This window comes from Melanaphis sacchari, unplaced genomic scaffold (genome assembly GCF_002803265.2).
Source record: "Melanaphis sacchari strain LSU unplaced genomic scaffold, SCAv2.0 Contig47_pilon_pilon, whole genome shotgun sequence".
Lineage (NCBI taxonomy): Eukaryota > Metazoa > Arthropoda > Insecta > Hemiptera > Aphididae > Melanaphis > Melanaphis sacchari.
The window spans coordinates 906263-927678 of NW_020271320.1; the positions used below are offsets into that span (position 1 = coordinate 906263).

Here is a 21416-nt window from a genome sequence, read left to right on the forward strand (position 1 = left end):
TATTAATTACCTGAAAATAAAATGTCATGTGTTATAGTTAAATACCCACTGTCTAATAACTAAAACTGATAATATTATAACATATTGTGTTTAGAAAATTAATTTACCTTATGTATATCTTGTCTTTCAAATAAGCCTTTCTATATTCAACTAGATTATTGTCTTTCCTTTTACTAGTTTCAAATTCATAACTACAAGTCTGATTATTTGATTTTAAAACAGTATCATCTATTGTTGGTAAAATAAAAGGAATGTCAGAAATCTATAAACCAGTGGTAGTAATTTTATACATTTCATGGTTTATAATTGTATTTTCATTTTTTATATAGGTTTTTAATACTTTTTATTCATATTTCATGCTAATATTGTTTTAGGTCAAATAGATTAACTTGATTATACCTGAATAGAAATTTGTATGTAACATATTAACATATTACTAGTACACTTTTTTCAAATTAGTAGTGCATATTTCAAATTTTGGACTACAAACTTTTTATTTGGGTTCAATGAAAAGTAGAAGCTGATACAATTGTTGGTAATTATCAGCTAGTAAAAACAGACTATTTTGTTGATATTTAAAAATATACTTACTGTAATTGCTTTATTTTAGAAAACATTTTATCTATACAGTAGCATTTAGATAATGTTTTAATCATCTTTTTATTTTTGTATTTTTCGCACAAACGAGCAGCTTCATATTTTCTCTTTTCATTTTTTGACATTCAAGATTTTTAATTAATTGTAAAAAATAACTTGGTTCAATAATGAATAAACGTAGTAATACCTATATAAGTATTAAATAATAATCAATAAACAATAAAACATTGACGTAGGTAATATTGTATTATTGTGTGTATTTTATATTTATAGTTGTATACCACAAATGTGTACAACAATAGTCAACAACTAAATAACAACACTTAACGAAAAATTATGTCAACGTGTGAAAACTTCGAATATAATTTTTATTGATAAAATTTAAAGTTAACATTTAATTTTCAATCTGTTTTACGAATGTGTTTATGTTCTATAGATCATTATATATTTATCATATTATAATCCTATACTTATATCTAATCGTTATTTAGTAATCTAGCCTCAATCTCAGAGAAACCCGAAGATATAATACATTGATTTTACTAATTATATTTACTAAAGTAATTATAGGGTATATATTGTGCAAGTTGACAAAAAGTGGCCTTCTACTCAAACTTTTAGGTATGCAATTCAGACCTGTCCCAGAAAATACTAACATGCAACTTCGCTTTGTCACAAAAGAACTATGCGAGGAATTTGGTTGTAAATCAAATTTACTTATTATTATTATTATTATTTTTTTTTTATTTAGAACACAATTCGAATGCAGCCAATAAATAATATCTTAAAATAAATCAAAAATTCATAATACTATATTATTAACATATGTAATAGATTTAAGTTCTCAGAAATAATGTTTTTAATAAATAAATTATAACAAAATACATAACATTGTTATTATTATTGTTATGTTTAAGTAATTTTGTTCAAATTCAAACTTAAAATGTCCAAAAATAGTAGTAGTCTTTAAGTAATTTTTTAGATTTTATGATCTCGGTATAAACTACTTAGAGGAATTTTGTATATAACTTTCAAGAATTTTGACCCAGTGAATAATTTTTAATAGACAAACACAAAAAGAAATAAAAAAAAAATTTAACATTTTTATGTCTATAAATAAATAAAAAAAAAATTTTAATTTTTCAAAATTAAAATTGAAAATATAGACATTTGATAAACATGTCAAGTATTAGTAGACACTAGACACGGCTATAAATTCTTGGGTTACACTGAAAAATAAAATGGATTTTGTCATAAATTGAATTTTCCTAAAAATTCCAGTTTTTCTTTAGTTTATTTTTATTTTTTCCGGTAATAATAAGTATTGAGAATGTTTAATTTTGACTTCCTTAGTACAAACTAGACCCAATTTTAATTGGTTTACACTGAAACCAAAAAAAGCAAGAAATTTAAAAAAAAAATTTTTACACCCATTTTTGAAATTAAAATGTTTACAAATTTAGATATTTAAACAAAGAATAACAATATTATCTAGTTATCTAATTTAATTAAAAATATTCATGCTAAACTTAAAGGACCATAAAACAAAAAAATGATTTAGGTGCTTATGGGTATATGTAAAAAATAAAAACTATTTACTAATTAGTAGGTACTTAATAGGTAAATATTAGGAGTGTTGAATTATGAGCGAAGTAAGCGGCTTTGTGATGGTTGCATTTTCAATATAATAATTAATTATGTGGTTGGTCATTATTTTACTCTAAGTTAGTGGGTAATGCCGGTGGTGGTGACTGGTGGTAACAAATATTTATACTTTGCCCCGCTAAATGAAATACAAATCATAGCGCCACTGGCCAGAGCGATTAGCGGAAAGTCTCACTAAAAACAAAGGTGAAAAAAACGGACACTCAAAACGCTGACAGAGACAAACTGAAGACTGATAATTGACGAGCGAGCGCAGTATAGACAAAAGTCGTAATTAAAAAAGAAAGAGGTCGTCAAAAAGTTCAATACACCGCGTGATGTCAAAATTTCAGAGCTAAGTTATAGGTGTCTTATATTTTCAAAAAAATACTACTAATGACAAAAATGTATAACATTTTTAAAGGAGATTTCGGCGCTTCCTGAGAATGGTGCCCTAGGTGACTGTTTGAGTCGCCTCACCTTCATGCCAGCCCTATATCTGCTTTTTAGTACCTATTTATGAAAAATTAAAATTAAATATCTTTAATAAATAATATTAACTTCTGATTTTTAGCTTAGGTAAATCATTCTATTGAAATACAATTAAGAATTTCCGGATAGGTACTACATTTTTCATATATTTTATTAGAACCATCTTTTAAATAATTTTTTTTTATTTAAGCGCGGAAACTTAGACCTTAGCAGTGCATAGGAACAGTAAATATTTTTTGTTTAAGGTTTGGTTATTAGTAGGGTTGGAATACGTGTGTGCGTCATGGATTTATCACTAAGAACTCGGGTGGTCTCCCATCCAAGAGCTAGCGATGCCGGCCGATGCTTGACCTCAGAACATATTAGTGACTGAGGCCAATCACCGCGCCACATAAGGTCACTTACATAATTTAAAAAATACTTACAGAAAGTAAATATATGTAGTATCTCGTATGTAGTTGTCGATGGTTCACTAAGAAATAAGACAATATTATTTTCCATTGTAATAAAACGGTAATATCAAAACAAAAATGAAAAATGTACATATAGGTACACCCGTGACCCGTCTACGACGCACTTATATATTTATACAACTCTCTTATTAGACGGAATTCCGTAGTAAAACTGAAATTCGTTCAAATAAAAATATAAATATTTTCGGGTAAATAGTAGCCTAGAATCTAGATCACTTTGCTAAGTCATATGCAGTTTTATTTGTTTGTGAAAAACTCGTAGAAATCGAATCATATAATTCGAAGACTGGTTAGATAAATAGAGAGACACTCCAATTTTAATTATTGGTATCGATTAAAACATAATAACTCTATTTTAATTTTTAAGTACAGATAAGCATAAATTATTATTACATAAAATAATTTGTTAACTAATTTTTAATACGATACGAAATGTTTATATTTTAAGATTTACCTCCATGATATTATTTTTTATTTTTGTACTAAATATTAAATAAAAATTGATTTGATAATAAATCAATAAATAAATATCATAATATATCTACCAATAATAATATAATTAGCTTATAAATTTAATAAACATAAACATATTAAACATTGTAAAAATATTTATTTTCACAAAAATTGAGAATACTGCTTTCTTTTCAGTAAACGATGTGTACCGGTTGCGTTGACTTGTGTATGTGTGAATATGTTGTTATCAATAATAAAATGTGTTGATGTTTGATAATAATGTAGAATAATGTTTGATTACTTTTTTTTTGAATTCTACACACACACGTGTTATTGTATTTGTCCATTCCTTAGTGTGTGGCGTGTGCAATCATACATTTTAGATTTAAGACTAAATTTTCTCATAATATAATACGATGGGTAATAAGAGAAACTGTGGTTCAAACGCGAGTTTTGCGAAAAGGAGAAGAAAATTGAAAGAAGGAGTAAATTTTTATTTTTATCATTAAATTTATATTTTATTTATTTATTTATAATAAAGATATAATATGAAAATGTATATTTTCAATAAATTATACTCATGTTTTTCATTACCATGTATTATTCTTACTTTTGTGTTTATGTATTTGATTTCAGTTGAATACTAAAAATCATAATGAAGATACTCGTAAACCTTATGAAACAACAATACGAGAAAATGAAAAATTTGTGCAGTATTATAAGGTAATGATGTGTAATATTTTTTAGAGAACTCGTAAATATTTGTTTTTATATTGGCTTTATTTATTTATTTTTATCATGAAATGGGACAGGCTTAATATAAATTTAGAAATTAATTTTAAAGCTAATGTATATGACACTTTAGCAGTATAAATTTTAAAAACATTATTATATAGATAAATAGGGACGGACTGGGAGAATACTGGCCTATTATTCTCAGTTAGCAAGCGGCTAAAAAATAGATAATTTTTTTTTTTTACTCATTAATTGTTTAAAAAAACTCAAGTATTTCACTATAATATTGAAGGTGAATGACCTACTATACTGTAGAACTGTAGCACAGTGGCCCAGTCCGGGCCTGGTGATAAACATTTTATAAATGGGTATTTTATTATATTTATATCATAATGAATTTTATTTAACTAATTTTAGATGCAAAACATTTGTCCAGAAGATGAATGGAACACTTTTTTAGAAACATTAAAAACTGACTTACCTACTTCCTTTCGTATTACTGCTAGTTGTGATGCAGAAGCAAAAATAATGTTAAAATTGGTCGAAGGAGTTTTTTTTACAGATTTACTTAAAGGAGAGCTAAGTGATGAACAACAAAACAGTAAACCTTTTTGTTTACCATGGTTTGTTTAATATAAATTTTTCAATATTTTAAATACAGTACAGCATTTATCTTTCTTTATTATCAATACATTTTAATGTAATATTATGACTATTAAAATGATTACAGGTACCCACAACGATTGGGATGGCAATTGAAAATTACACGTAAAGATATTCGTGGTTCAGAAGCTTACTACCGTTTACATAATTTTCTAATTTCTGAAACTGGAAATGGCAATATTTCTAGACAAGAAACAGTCAGCATGATTCCACCTTTATTATTGGATGTAAAACCAAGTGATAAGGTTATAATTATTTTATTTATAAGCATTGCATTTGCATTTTCATATGTTTTTGAATTAAAATGATAATAATTTATTTTAGGTATTGGATATGTGTGCGGCTCCTGGTTCTAAAACCGCACAACTTATTGAAGCTCTGTATTCAGGTTCTAATTCTTCAGTTCCAGGTAAATAATAATTATAATAATAATAAAAAAAAATATTTTAACTTAATAACATCATGAATTATTTTGATTATTTATTCACCATTATTTTAATGTAGATGGATTAGTTATGGCCAATGATGTTCATAACTCGAGATGTTATATGTTAGTTCATCAAGCTAAAAGATTAAATAGTGCAAATGTTCTTATTACAAATCACGATGCTACAGTTTTACCTGTTATGAATTTGGATGAAAATGGTAGATATATCTTATGATTTAACTGTTACAAAATTAAAAAAATATAAAATCAATTTTGATAGTATTAATGACATTTTATTTATTCAAAGTTTAGTAGTATCTAATTTTTATCTATTTTGTTTATTATTATTTATTACTTATTAAGCATAATCCTCAAATTATTTAAACAAAAAAATCTAATAATAATCTATAAAAAATTTAATTAATTTACTATTATATTAATTTATGCTAAATGTATTATAGTAATTTATTTTTTTAGGACATTCTATTCTAAAATTTGATAAAATATTATGTGATGCACCATGTTCTGGTGATGGTACATTAAGAAAGAATGCAGATATTTGGACTAAGTGGAGTCCTGGGAATGCAAACAACTTACATGGGTTAGTTTTATTTTGTTTATTTCTCTAAAATAAAAATAATTTTATTATTGTGTATTACATTTTTTAGAATACAGTTTCGTATACTAAAACGTGGATTAGAATTGTTAAATGTTGGGGGACGTTTAGTTTATTCAACTTGTTCATTTAATCCCGTTGAAAATGAAGCAGTAGTTCAGCGCATAATGACAGAAGCTCAAGGTATTACTTAGTATTTTTATTATTTAGTGTAGATTAAATTTTATATTATATTGTAATTTTATTTTTTGTAGCTTATCATAATAAATTTTAAATTCATCATTATTTTCTTTGAATATTGAAAAACTGTTTATTACCACATGGGTTTTTTTTTCAATGTTTTGAAGTAATAATTGTTTTGTATATAAAATAACAATATAAATGTTTCAAATTAACACCAATAGTTCACCAATGTACTGTATCAGAACATTTATTATTAAATTCTTTATTGTGCTGTGAATAAATTTTATTTATTTGATATAAAATCTTTGTAATCTTATAGACAATTAAATTGTTAACTATTGATCAATAAGTAATAATTAATAATGCTTACAACTTATACAATAATAAATAATTAAACATGGTATAATAATTTGAAAAAACTAAATTTTCATTCATTTTATGTTATTATTTTGAAATAGGTAGTGTTGTTATAATAAATGCAAGTGATAAACTACCAGGATTAAAAACAGTTAGTGGTCTCTCTCAGTGGATAGTGGTATCAAAGGATTTGGATGTATATAAAACTTTTGAAGAAGTTCCAGAAAAATGGAATACTCAAATTAGGCCTCAAATGTTTCCTCTTAAAGAAGATTTATACAATTTGGATAGATGGTAAAACAAATAAAATTTGTGTTCTATTCTTTAAAACATTTAAAATTAAAATTTTCATTTATTTTATACTTTTTATTTATTTATAGTATTCGTATATTACCTCATCATCAAGATACTGGAGGGTTTTTTGTAGCTGTTATGGAAAAAATTAAGCCGTTGCCATGGGAAATAAGTATAAATCAAACTGACGAACTTATAGATGAAATAAAAGTCAACAATTATAGAAGAAAACCAAAAAAAAATAAATACCAGGGTTATAGAGAAGATCCATTTATATTTTTAAATGTTGATGATCCAGTTTGGCCAGAAATTAGGTACCTAATTCTATATTTATAAATACTGAAAAGAAAATTTTTACCTAATAACTAATCTATTAAATCTTATTAACTTCAAATAAGTCATGCAAGGAATCTGTATTATATCATGTTGGGTGGTAAACAGTAATGAGATTTTATCGTGTTCATATTACTGTGTCATTATTAGATAAATAATAATAATAATTAAAAATATTGATTAAAAAATAATTATATTTATTTTGAATTACATATTTAAAGTTGTAATAAAGCTTAAAATTAATAAATATTAAAAAAAACTATATTCTGTTAAATCAAGGAAATTTGTTATTCAGCACAACATTATAGGTACTTACACAACAACTAAAAATTAAAAAATTAAATCTTGCTTATAGAAAATATATATACTAACACTAAATATATTATTTATAAAGTTTTTAAAACATTGGCACTAAATATACCTAATCTGATTTTATATCTAAAATTCAACGAAAACAATTAAAATTTTTCTAAAGTACTATTTAAAATTATAGAAATTTCAAACAGGATTTGTGTTGTAAATTAACTAACAAGTATTATACATACATCATAGGCAACTTCTTTATCTTAAATACCTTTTTATAATTATATATTTATTTTATTTTATCAGAGATTTTTATGAACTCAAAGATTTCCCTATTCAATGTTTACTTACAAGATGTTCTGTGGGTAAAAAAAAAAATATTTATTTTACATCAACCTCTGTAAAAGATATTGTAAAGAATAATCAAGACCGCGTAAAGGTAAGCGATATAATTATTATTTATTTCATTACCTATTTGATTGAAATAAAATGTTGTATCTAATCTTTTTTTTTCGAAAAAACCTAAATTTAATTTTAAATCTAACAAAGTAGTTGATAGAATTAAGCAATATGTTTGTGCCCATATATATTTATAGCAGTTGATTAAGGTAATCACATACCAGAAAAATTTTCATTATTTTGTTCATTGTGGACTTTTTTTATTGATCAATATGGTTTGTTATTTGGTCTATATAAAAATAATAAAATTAATTTGTTTTATACTAATATCTAATTATAACAAAATTTGGAGTTATGATTTTTACTACTACAATTTTTTGTATGAATATTTTATAATATATATTAGAACTAACTGTTGTATGTACATTTATATTTTTATTTTGTAGATTATTAATACTGGTGTAAAAACATTTGTTCGTTGTGATAATAAATCAATGGAATGTAACTTTAGGCTTGCTCAAGAAGTAATTAAACATATTTAATATTTTATTTTTAGTTTATTTTTTATGTACTATAAAATTATTTTATTATTCAAATTGTATAAAAAAAAATTAGGGTTTGGCTGGAATATCTTCCTATATAGGAAAAAAGAGGCGGTTACAATTAACACTTACTGATTTGATAACTGTACTGAAAAATCCAACAATTCAAGTTACATCATTAGACCAGGCCACAAAAGACATACTAGAAAATTTTGGTAATCAATTATTTACAATAATTCAATTATTAGTAGTATAACTTTATTGAATTATTTATTCATTTTTAATAGGTATTGGTAGTTGTGTTCTGAACATGGTAGACAAAGATTTTTCAGTTGAGCTGGTTGGTTGGAAAGGATTTTCAACTCTGAAAGCTTATATAAATGGCGAATGTAGATTACACTATTTGAGATTACTCGGAGTTGATGTCTCAGAATTTGGTAATAAACTACTTATTGCTTATTAAATTTTATTTATACAATGAAATAAAAGTTAATTAGATATTAATAATATTATTCATTTCCACCAATGTTAATTATCATTATCGTAAGAAAAACTCTAGTTACAGAATGGGTATTTATTAATAAAATGTTTTTGTGTAATCTTAGGTATTAAAACTTTAAAATATAACTGCTATGGCTATAAATTAACATTAATAATATTGAGATTAGTTCAAATATAGTAGCCATATAAAATAATAACATCACTAATTGTTAAAAGGCAACTTTTTTTATTAATTAAATCAAAAATAATAGTAATATTTACCTCACTGATAGATATTGCGTTTAAAATGGTATAACTGATAATTTATTATTTAGTAATTTAGTACAATTTATCTTTTTACCTACCACAAATACAACATGATTCTGCAGAAAAAAAACTTATGAAAGAAAATTAAAATAAATTGAATAAAAGTTTTTTTATACATAATTTTTAAAATATGTTTTACATGATATACGATATACAGGTATAATTAAGTATCTATATAATTATAATTTAAGTTTATAAGCATAAATTATAACTAATTGTTAGTGAAAGTATAATTTATATTTTTTATTTAATTTAATTATTTTATTTAATGTATATAAAAACATAAAACATTTAGAAAAATAATATTTAATATGCTAATTATGTAATTTTAAATTTTGTACTTTTATACAAGACAAAATAAAATAATATAGTTTCCTGTTTTATTTTTTACATCAACTTAATTAAAGTATTCAAAAAAATAAATATTGAATAGTATTTAATGGTCATAATCAAAAATAAAAATAAAATCTAGTGAAAAATGTATTCAAACTAAAATCTTTTGAAAATTAACTATATTATATAGAATTATAAGTTAAATTTAATAATTGTACTATTTTAGATGTGAATAAATTTAAAAAAGAAAATAACGAAGATGGATCAGAAGACAAAAGCGAAATTGACATAGGTAAATTTTTTTTTATGCATTTTAATTTATTAATTGTTTTAATATTTCTTCGCTAAATACACATGGTTAATGGCTTGGATTAGAAAATGTTTTACACTTAAATAAAAACTATGAGTGATTAAAATTTGTTTAGTTATTGTTTTAGATAATTTGTGTATGTTTGATTTAAACAATAGATACAAAATATAATTGTAAAATTATGAGAATTGAATTGAATTTATTGATTTTATTTTTCAGATGGAGCTCCAGGAGTTCAAGTTAATGAAGAATTAATACAGAGTGAAAATTTAAATAAAGAAAAACAATAATATGATTTTGTAAATATTGTTTTTAATATTTTAATAATTTTTGTCTAATAACTATTATTTCAATAAAACTTTACAAAGATAAAATGCAAATAGTTAATTTAATTTCTTCATTTACAACTAAAAAAATTATCATGTGTTATTAAAATAGTCTTATTTTGTCTTTATACTCGCATGTATTGTCTTCATGTTGCTAAAACATTATATAGCAAATTTGACGTTGAGATTAATCTGTTTTATTGTGTTATTTTTAATATTAAAGTGAATTTTTTTTATTATTAAATTTAAATGCATGAGTATTTTTAGATTTTGAATTCTTCTGAATATTAAATGTTTTAATTTATGTGTTAAGTAAAACAAAGACAACACATTTATGTATTCTGCACTACTAACATAAATCCTAGATTGACAGATTCAAATATCTAAAATACTATTATAAACTGAAATTCTTAAATGTTAAAAGACAAATGCTATGCGATTGTAGTGTATATACTATAATAGTATTACTTAACAGTTCAATTTCTTATTAATAATACATTTAAGATATAATTATTAATTATGTCAAACAACAATCTTTAATCTTTTAATAAGTCAATAACCGTATAAAATAACTCACAATCTTTAAAATAATGTTGATATGTTAAATCGACTATAATTTATCTGAATGTATGCCACTAATATAGGCTTACTTTGAAGAAATGGTATATACAAAAAGTGAAGTATTTTACATGATAAAACTAAGTAACGCAATCTCACTGGTATAAATTGTTATTTAAGAATTAAAATAGTTATTTAACCCATAATAAAAATGGTCACTAAGTTTCTTATTTAAGATAAAAGACAATTCATTTTGTATATTATACTTGTCTTATAGGTTCTAAAACTACTTTGCCCACATTTAATGAAAATTCTATAGATTACTTTTAGAGTAATGTTTGATACATTCAATTGTTGATGCTGAATAAACCTCATTTCACATAGTTTTGTAAATAAACTATTGTCATATAATAAGAATGCTTTGTAGAGTTGTTGCTGATATCAGTTTTTTGTAAATGAAAATATAAAATATAAATCATAAATTAATTTTGTACATAAATTGAAATTTTATTCCAAAACAATCAACAATAAGAAACAGCTAAAATTACATAACCTCATGAGTATTAGATTTTGTGTTAACATTGTAAAATATACTTTTTATAAAAAATAAATATTTGCAATGTATTTTAATACTTATTACATAACAACTCATTAAAGTATTTAATATACAGCAGTTTGCATAGATGTTTACAAAAGTTTAGTATAGAAAATCTTATTTCTATTGAATATTTATAGAAGTAATTATATTTCTTATTTTTTAAAATATTTTCTAATAACAATATGACATGCAAATAAGTTTTAATTAAAGAAAGAAAAGAAACTATGATTAACTCATGATTAAAATTTATAAAGATAATACATATATGACAATTCATTTAGCATGAACCACTCATTATTTCAAGAACCAACATTTTTAAAAAAAATTTATATTTTATCGATATCAATTTTTTCTTTTTCACTTTTTTGAATATCAATACACATTTTTAATTTCATATCCTGAAGCAAAATATTATTTGAAATATTTAAATACATAAAAATCGAAATGTAGATGAGTAGTTTTTAACTTGTGTAGAGTGATATGGGCATACCCCACAAAATGTCAGTCTAGTATTCCACTTACAAAAACTTATAAATGTAATAATTCATAAACTAATCGTCCAGATTTCGATCTTATATATCAAAATAATCCAACAAATAAATTGCATTAGAATATGAAATTAAAATTATATGTTGCCATTCAGAAATGGTAAAATAATTAAAAACTAACTATAAAAATATAATTATTTTTTTTATTTTTACTGTAAGTTATATGAATGAAATATTTTCAAAAATGTTGATGGTTTTTAAAATAATGAGTGTATTATAATAAAGAATCATCATGTATGATTAAAAACTTACAAATTTTTCGCTATTTAAATAAGTCAATAGAATATAACTAAAAATATATAACAAATAGCAATAAACTTAAACAAAGTTAATCAAGAATTATCATTTTTTTTTTCATAACCAAATTTAATTTAATAGCATATATTAAAATGTATACATTTCAGTTTATTGAATATATCTTCTATTCTACTTATGAACTTAATGATTCGTTAATAATAATATTTTTGGCAAAATATCCAATATTATAACCTTTATATTGAATAATTACAAAATGTATACAGCATTTTTCAGTTATTACAACTAAACTTGGGATAGCAAATATGATACCCAAATAAACATAACAAAAAATAATATTTCAACTTATTACATCATGTTTTTTTTAATTAAATATAAAATAAGAAATATATGTACTTAATAAATAACAAAATTTAAAAAAATATTTACATAGGCACACAAATCAAAAATTAATGCGATAAAAAAAAGAATCTTTTTTTTTTTAACACAAATTTCTGACCATACATAAAATTAATCAGTCCACATAATATAATCTTTGGATTTATTTGATTATTTTAATTAACAACTATATTTCATTAATAGTATCCAATTTTTCACGTTTGCTCTTTGGCACCAAGTATTGATCAATTAAACTTCTAGGGGATAAAGTACTTTTTTTTCGTTTTTTACTTGAAGTTGGTGTAACCGCTTCAGGAATTCGATTAGGAGCCACAAGTGTAGAATGTGTGGGTGTGATTTCAAGCTGAGATGATATAGATGATGGAGATGTTGCCTTTGTACTAAATAATGCATCCCATGGTTTTTTAGGAGTCACATTTAAATGTTCTTCATTTGGAACAAAGTTTTTCTTTTCAATATCCCAATTGTTCATTGTTTCCTCTAATATTTAGAAAAATTGAAATATTAATAGTAAAGGCTTTTATTTCTCTAAAAATTAATTTTTAAATAAATGATAGAAACCATGTTCTACAAATGATAAGTTTATATCAAAAGAAATAAAGAAACAAAATATAACATATAATCGTCAGCAGAACAGTAGAAGAGAATTATTACCTTAAATTACATCCTTGATAATTATAGTTTCAATAAGGTTAAACAATTCATATACTTAGGAAAAATTTTAATAGAACTAAATTTAGTAGCCAAGGAAGTATTAGAAATAATATGTGGTTATTATGAATATTATGGTCATTATCAAATTAAAAAACTAATAAAAGATCACTTAGAAGTGTTCAGTAATCCTATATGCAGCAGAAACATAGCAAAGCTAATAAGAAAATTTTCAATATTAAAGAAAATATTACAAAAATACTACTAAAAATGGAGGATGAAACTAGTGGATAACAGAGAAAATGCAAAGGTAGAGGTATTATTCCAAAGCACAAGTATGATAAAGATGAAAAATGAGAAGATTATAATAGGGAGAACATGCTTAAAAAGTGAAAATATGCTTATAAATGCAGTAATAAAGAGTCTATGTGGAAAAAACCTTTGATAAGACCCAAAATAAGATAAAAAGAAATGTAATAAAAGATTATGAAATCAATTGGTAAAAGCTCAAATTTAATTAAAAAGAAAAAGTAAAAATAGGAGAAATATGTGGGATTGTGATTGAATCAGGATAGTTCTTATTGACTAAAGTCTAGAAAATGAAGCAATATTTACAATAAACATGTACAACGATATATTTATAAAATCGATTTTGATTATGAAATAGGATAGAAAATTAAATAATTTAATAAATAATTTTTTTTAAATGTACATACCAGTTTCTTTTTTATATTTTTCTTTAAGTTCAGTTTTGAATTTGATCGGAATAGTAGATATTTTTGTTGACAAAGTTTTTGGTGGATACCATTTAGTTTGATGAAATGAAGTGTCTACAGAATTTCTTTCTTCTTCAGTAAGTATTGACCATACTATAGGCATTGAATCACTACTTGTAACAAACTTAAAAAATAAAAATACATATTAATATTTAGATAATTATTACTGAAATAGATCAACATTTTACTTAAATTAGAAACTATCATAAAATTTAATAAAATCAGTGTAAAAAAGTTCCTTAGATCAAAAAATAAATATTTAAACTGAAATGACATATGAATTATCTCAAAATTATTTTTAAAATTAACAATTTTATTACCAAATGCACAACTTTACCTATTTTACCAATAAAAATCACATTTTTATTTCAATTTATTAAAATAAATATAATATAACCATTAATATTTTAATCTTTGTTCATGCTAATTAATATTTTAAGAAATTAGTATATAATTAAATTGTATTTAATGGCATAAATTACTTAATTTTGAAATAGATTTCTTTGTTATATTAATTAGTAATAATAACTCATAATAAATACATGTTATCTAGTAAAATTGTATGATAAATATATTTTACTTCATAATATTGGTTATCATAATTCTCCAGTATTTTTAAGTAATTTATAACTACTATATATTATCATATAAATAATAAACTAGATAGTTGTACACCTTTAATAATATATTCATTATTTTAAAATTTGTTAGATCACATATTAAAAATAAAAATCACAATAAAATTCAATTTCTTTTTAAACTAAAAAATACATTATCAAATACTAACGAATAATATTACAAATAAAAATAAAAATAAATAAAAGAAAACTTACTTTAATACTTGTTAGATCTGCACACCAATCTGAAGCACTCAATTCTTTTTTCAAAAATGAATTACTACAATTTATTTGAAACATTGGATGATCATCATATGGAAAATCTGTCAAATATATCATGCCTATATAGTCCATACAACCACTAAACAAATAACGACCGTCATGACTTATACTAATTTTAGAGTATCCAGTTTCATGGCAATGACCAAAATATGTACATATTGGTTCTGAAAAATAATAATACAAATATAAGATACATTACTAGGATAATATTAATAACATAATGAAAAGCAACTAAGATAAAGAAAATATAATTGTACTAAGCTAAATTAGTTAAATTAATAAAAAATGTATGAATAATAATAATAATAATATTAAAGTAAGCAAAAAATGATATTACAAATTTCTTCTAATAAAAGGAAAATATATTTTTTTAGTTTATAGAATGATAACGTTTTATTATGATAAATTCAACTGTTCGCTCAAACTAAATTTATATATATATCAGACAGATAAAACACTTTTACATTCTCAATATTGTAATTATTAATAATCTAAAAGCATCAAAAATTTAAAATAAATAAGTTATATGCATACTTGTTTCTTCAGAATCCAATAAATAACTATAAATACCGTTATTTATACAACTTGCATACATCAAATTAGATTGGGGACTTGATACTATATCTGAATAACCATTAAATCGTGGAGAATTTTTCATTCCATTGGAATATTTTTTAAGTGGTAATGGTTCTATATTACCATTTACTTGGCGATAAGTTTTACGTAAATCCCATAATTTTATAGTACTAAAAAAAATATTTCATTGAATAAATTATAATTTATTTTGTATTCATATTTGTTAGTTTATTAAAATATAATAAATAAACACTAACTAATCTAAAGAAGAACAGGATATAACAGTTTGATCGGTTTTAAATATCAAAGAAGATATTCCATAAATTTTACTTGGTTTTTTAGATTTTGATTCATAAGTGCCTAAAATATAGTAAAGTAAAAATTATTACATTTTTTTCAATATATTTTTTTTTTTTTGTTTAAATCAGTGTATTTTAATGTAGATCATTAAAAGAATAAAAAAAAAATCACTTAATTAAATATTTAATACCAAAAAAACAGTATAACTAATAATTATATTTACCATGTGTATTAGGTATAGTATGTTCAAATTCCAAAACTCTTCTACCGTTATTTATGCGAGCATCCCAGATTTTTATTGAACTATCTTGACCTCCACCACAAAATACATCTATAGATAACAATAATTAATAAAAATTTACAATTTTATAATAAATCTTTATTCATTACATCGTTTTAAACTCATGCAGAATATTTTTTTTTAGCTAAAAAATAAATCCTTAAAAAGTTAAAAGTGAATAAAAATACTATAGTACTATAAGAGAAAAAATATTATTTAAATTTATATAGAACTTAAAAAAAATATTGAAGAAAACATAAAATCAATTATTATAGTCAAATTATAGGATAACCATTGAAGTAACTTGTATTTTTATATTCGTTTAAACTATTAAAATGACATCATCTTAATTATTTTTTTATACTATTATTTATCATTTGTTTAGAAATATAAAAGATCAATAAGTAGTCACATGACTAAATTATGCAGATGAATATAAAAATATTTATTACAGTATGTAATTTTAAAAATAATAAAACATTTAAAAGTGATAAAATTGTATCTTGATTAGTAATATAAATGTAATTTTTTCATACCTGAAGATCCAGGGCAAAACATTACACTTTTAACAGATGAATGATAAATAAATTCTCTTTCTTCATCTAAGACTCCTGATGGACTTAAATTAAATAATTTGGTTGATTGGTCTCCGCAGGCTGTTATTAATTTCATTTGTGGCTCAGCCCATGCAAAGTTAAAAATAGCATTGTCATGTACAACATCTATTTTTGAAAATTACAATAAATACAATGGTAAAAGAAATTTTAATGTTAAGATTTGTGTTATAAGCATAATGTTGTTCAATAACAAAATTATTATTATACCAATAATATCAAACACAACAATTCTTGGGTACAATTAATATAATTTAAATGAATATAAATGCAATTTACTCGCTTGTTTTCCATTTTTTTTTTTTTTTTTTTTTTAATTGTATGTTTAGTTAAAAAACTATAAATAATTTATAATTAATTAACTACAAATTATTTTTTGTTAAAATATAACATCAGGGTATTTTAAAAATTGTTTAGCAAAAATTAAGTTGAGAATATTATGAATAGGTACATATTAATTTTAAAAATCTGAGATGGCTCCAAAATTATTTTTTAATTGGCTTCCAAATTAAAAAATGAACAACAATTTTCTAACACTTTCAGGTATAGGTAAAACTACGGTCAGCATAATTAAAATATAAAAAAATATACTAATATTTACAACATATATTAAATAATTATACAAAAAAACAAAGCCAAAGTATTAATTGTATATATATAGGGGTAGGTTTTTTTTTATAACATTAAAAAATATACTAATTTGAATTACTAATAATTTTTATTGAAAGAGAAGAGCAACTTTAAAATATTTTGACCTATCCTTTTACAAATGCCTAGTTTTGTCAATGCTTTTAGGTCCAATGCTTAACAATACAATTTGAAAAGAAAATTTTAAATTAAGCGTGGTCACTAAACTGCATTTATTCCAAAAATTCATGGCTAAATTATTAATAAAAATAATTTTAAATTTAGACTTCAATATAATTAAAACCTTGAAAAATTAAATAGGTAAGTAGGTAATTAATTATTGAACTTACTCCTTTGAAATTGTATATTTTGGTCATTATAATGTCCAATAGTATTTTGAACAATTATTTCTCCATGTTCAGTTGAACAACCAACTATATGTAAATTGTTTTTATTCCTGCTGAACTTACAAGCAAAAGTATTCCCAATATCAATATTTGTATTGCAGAAGTCATCATTTGCTACAGGCTTATAACCAATTTTATCAATAAATGTGTCATTCAATTTACTTTTAAATCCTTAAAACAAATTAATAATAAAATAATAAATTCAATTTAAAAGTAATAATTTTTATATTAGAACAAAAATATACTAATATCCAAGGATGAAGGAAATTGTTAAGTTAACAATAGGATTCTATAGTTGAGTTAATTGAAGTAATCATTTTTTAATCTAGTTTAACAATTTCTACATAGAACACATACAGTACTTAAGAAATTAATTTTTATAAATTTCACAGTAAAACAAAAAAATATGAAAAAAGAAAAATACAAACTAGTATTTGTGTTTAACAAAAACATAATAATTTAGAAATTAATCAACATTTTCAGCAACATATGCATCCCGAAATTTTTTTTTTTTTATTGCAAATTATTATTATTTACTAATTAAATATTTAAATGATATTTGTTCACATAACTCACTTACCTCATATGTCTTATTCTTAAATCTCACAGTTTTATTAATAAAATTAATTTACATTAATATAATAATTTTATCTTTATACTCTATTAGAATTATCAGTGTTATTAATGAAATGTTGTTTTATATTTATACAAATTAAAAATTATTACACCTAAATTAATAAAATTTAAAACAAGAAAAAAAAATCCTCAAAAATATATATTATTAAAGATTGAACAGTATTTCTACTCAGAAATTTAGACATCAACTGTGCAAAAAAGGACACATGAATTAAGAAATGGGATAGCTAAACTTACCGGCATAGCCAAGTTGTCTTTTCTCTAAATAATTGAGTATATTATTCGATTTCATGATTCCACGAATGAATCCTGAGTTAATTAAAACCAGGAAACAATGATCAGCAATAAACACGATTTTTCGATACTATGGTAGTGATATTATTTAACATTCACGAGTATCAAAAACTGAAATTATCGTTGATGAAATTGCTACATAATTATACTGCTAATTAAGAATAAGTACTTAATTGCAATAAATTATCTTACACAGACAATTAGACGAAGAACAACGTTTTCATTATTTACAGAACCGATAAGATTAATAATGAGTCGAAAATTCGAAATGCCAAATGAATCATATTTTGTAATTGATTAAGCCACATCTGTTGTACTTTTTCAGTAAAATTCCCGCTCTTTTTAGAACCATAACCTATTTGTTGTAATGGTAATAACAACAAAAATTATATTATCACAAATTGAGTGAAATTGTGATTATGTGTTATCTAATGATCATCTTTGTAGCTAGTAAAATAATAAATAATAATACTACTTAATAGTTAATACTTATTGTTACTTAGTACTTACTACTTACTAGATAAATTTATAGTTAATACAATCTAGCGTGTATTAAGTCTTTATATTTGTGAGTTTTATTAAGTAGGAACATACTACATTTAAACCCAACTAAGACAGTGAACTAAATGAAGTACATATGTGCTGCTATGTGCCCGGATATTGTTACGTAGACAGAAAACACATTCCAGAATGTAAAGTGGGAGAGTAAAGTACAACAACACTTCATATAATTATGGATAGGCCTGGTGTGTCCTGTACTTACCATTATACGTCAATGGTATAAATCGTTTCTTATATTTCTTTATTATAAAATGCATTTCATTTAGGAATAGTTCAATTGATTAGGTCCAAGTAACCTTGAAGTAGTTATAACCAGATAAATTTGGTTGAATAATCTAAAGGATTTACGTATGGGAGATACGTCGTTCTGACACAATAAAGATAATAGATCACTGTATGTTTACATGAACCCAGAAACGCAAAAACTGTGGGAACACGATGACGTGCATATCTTGACTAGAATGGATATGATTTAAAATAGTGTTTAGGTATTGACGTAATAACTAAAATACAATGGGAAATTTGAATAAAAATGTTTAAAACCTTGTTATTTTCAATTAATAAATTTTATATACTATAAATGTTAAAATAGTTATATTTGTTGAAATCTTAATTAAAAATTTGTTTTTTAAAGTACTAAAATCACATAAAATACTATTATAGTATTATATTATTTAAAATAATTTTTTTTTGTTGCATTTCATAAATTTAACTTACTTAAGTAAAAATTATTAAAAAAATTTCCGTTCATAAAAATATTAAATTTCTTATAATATTTTAAATATAAAGAAAAATAATTATTTAAAAACATTTAAAATAACAAATGTATAAAAATTTGACTGATCTGTTAAAACATGGAGTTTGAACTGGTTTAAAATATTCTATATCATATTACCATTTACCGGCTTAAGTTATTGTTGTCATGTAACAATGTAAGTTATTATTATTTTAACTTATTAACTACGTTGTATAGGGCACAAGCACATATCAAAAATATTCATCAAAAAAGACAAAGTCATCTGTATACTTATTTTTCTGTAAGAAATACTAAAAATGTATAATGCCCACAAAAAATTGAGCAATGTAAACAAAGCCCTGCTACTGTATCATTTGTAATTTGTATCATAATGTTCAGACAATGTAATTAAATTTACTTTGATAGTAACATATATTATGCTTAACTAAAATAAAAATAAAAAATTTACAATAATTTCAATATTTAATGAACTACAAATTAATCTCAAAAAAACGTTTTTATTTAATTATGAATTATAATAATAGTCTTAAGAAAATTGAAATTTTTTTTAAATGTTTATGTTGTTTATAAATTAAAATTGTTAAATAATTATGAGTTTTATATATTACACTTAATATAAATTAATACCTGAAGTATTATTTTAGATTTAAGTTTATCCATTCATCTTTTTTTTTTTTTTTATTCAAACAAATTAGGACAAAAAAATAATTAGATATAACAAAGAAATTTGTATCTAAAAATTCTTTTTTTCACAAATTTTTGGATTCAGCTGATTCATTTACTTTAATTATTTGTTTTTAAATCATATATTTGTACTCATCTACAATTTATATCATCTAATGAAATTCAATAAACAAAAAAATCAGATTTTTGATGTTTTTAAATTAAATGTGATAACCAAATTCCACGTAAAATTGGACTTTGAATAAAACAGAATACATATTCTTTTTTAATTTTAATTTTGACCTATTTATAATAATACATTAGCTCAATAATATGCAAAACTAGTACTAAGAGTTTTCATTAAACAATACAATTAATAATGAAGTTAATCATTGTTTATAAGTTATAGCATGTAAATAACTACAAAATAAATTAAACAAATTTCAATTATTAAATACTGAAATTATTTTTTTTTAAATAATTTCAAATGGCTATAATAATACATTGAAGATTCAAAATATTTAAAAAATTATACATATAGGTAAATATTTGGTGAAAATATCAAGTATCAACGGTTATTTATTTTTGAGTTATTCTAAAAGTGCTACTACTTTTACTTTTGATCCAAGAAGTTTAAAATTGGACACTAATATAGGCCCGGGGCCTACTAATTTTAGGGGACATCTTTATCACCAATATAATTATATATTTTTATAAAAATGTTCTTAAT

General features: G+C 22.6%; 2 protein-coding genes across 2 annotated transcripts; one reads left to right on the forward strand and one right to left on the reverse strand.

The window, feature by feature from the left end:
- Positions 1 to 3958: 3958 nt before the first annotated feature.
- LOC112598314 (tRNA (cytosine(34)-C(5))-methyltransferase) lies at positions 3959 to 10290 on the forward strand. The gene is made up of 16 exons (XM_025344722.1): positions 3959 to 4144; positions 4296 to 4382; positions 4812 to 5017; positions 5125 to 5302; positions 5382 to 5466; positions 5562 to 5702; positions 5962 to 6085; positions 6153 to 6283; positions 6742 to 6934; positions 7021 to 7248; positions 7877 to 8009; positions 8416 to 8493; positions 8585 to 8726; positions 8799 to 8948; positions 9878 to 9943; positions 10181 to 10290. Exons 1-16 carry the CDS (start codon positions 4076 to 4078, stop codon positions 10249 to 10251), a joined length of 2082 nt encoding a protein of 693 aa, XP_025200507.1. The 5' UTR covers positions 3959 to 4075; the 3' UTR covers positions 10252 to 10290.
- A 2461-nt stretch (positions 10291 to 12751) lies between these two features.
- LOC112598334 (denticleless protein homolog B) lies at positions 12752 to 18969 on the reverse strand. Its single transcript, XM_025344748.1, has 9 exons — positions 18649 to 18969; positions 17719 to 17946; positions 16664 to 16849; positions 16071 to 16178; positions 15805 to 15907; positions 15506 to 15717; positions 14906 to 15135; positions 14013 to 14196; positions 12752 to 13125 (listed from the first exon to the last, which is right to left on the reverse strand). The coding sequence occupies exons 1-9, from the start codon at positions 18701 to 18703 to the stop codon at positions 12812 to 12814; spliced, it is 1620 nt and encodes a 539-aa protein (XP_025200533.1). The 5' UTR covers positions 18704 to 18969; the 3' UTR covers positions 12752 to 12811.
- Positions 18970 to 21416: the final 2447 nt, after the last annotated feature.

What these genes read in the sequence shown, in the direction of transcription:
- LOC112598334 (XM_025344748.1), bottom strand. Translation starts at nt 18,703, where the DNA reads ATGAAATCGAATAATATACTCAATTATTTAGAGAAAAGACAACTTGGC. An exon ending in ATTGGATTCTGAAGAAACAA is followed by an intron (nt 15,136 to 15,505) that starts GTATGCATATAA and finishes ATTATTTTTCAG; the next exon opens with AACCAATATGTACATATTTT. An exon ending in CAGATCTAACAAGTATTAAA is followed by an intron (nt 14,197 to 14,905) that starts GTAAGTTTTCTT and finishes TTATTTTTTAAG; the next exon opens with TTTGTTACAAGTAGTGATTC.
- LOC112598314 (XM_025344722.1), top strand. Translation starts at nt 4,076, where the DNA reads ATGGGTAATAAGAGAAACTGTGGTTCAAACGCGAGTTTTGCGAAAAGG. An exon ending in AATGCAAACAACTTACATGG is followed by an intron (nt 6,086 to 6,152) that starts GTTAGTTTTATT and finishes TACATTTTTTAG; the next exon opens with AATACAGTTTCGTATACTAA. An exon ending in CCAGTTTGGCCAGAAATTAG is followed by an intron (nt 7,249 to 7,876) that starts GTACCTAATTCT and finishes TTATTTTATCAG; the next exon opens with AGATTTTTATGAACTCAAAG.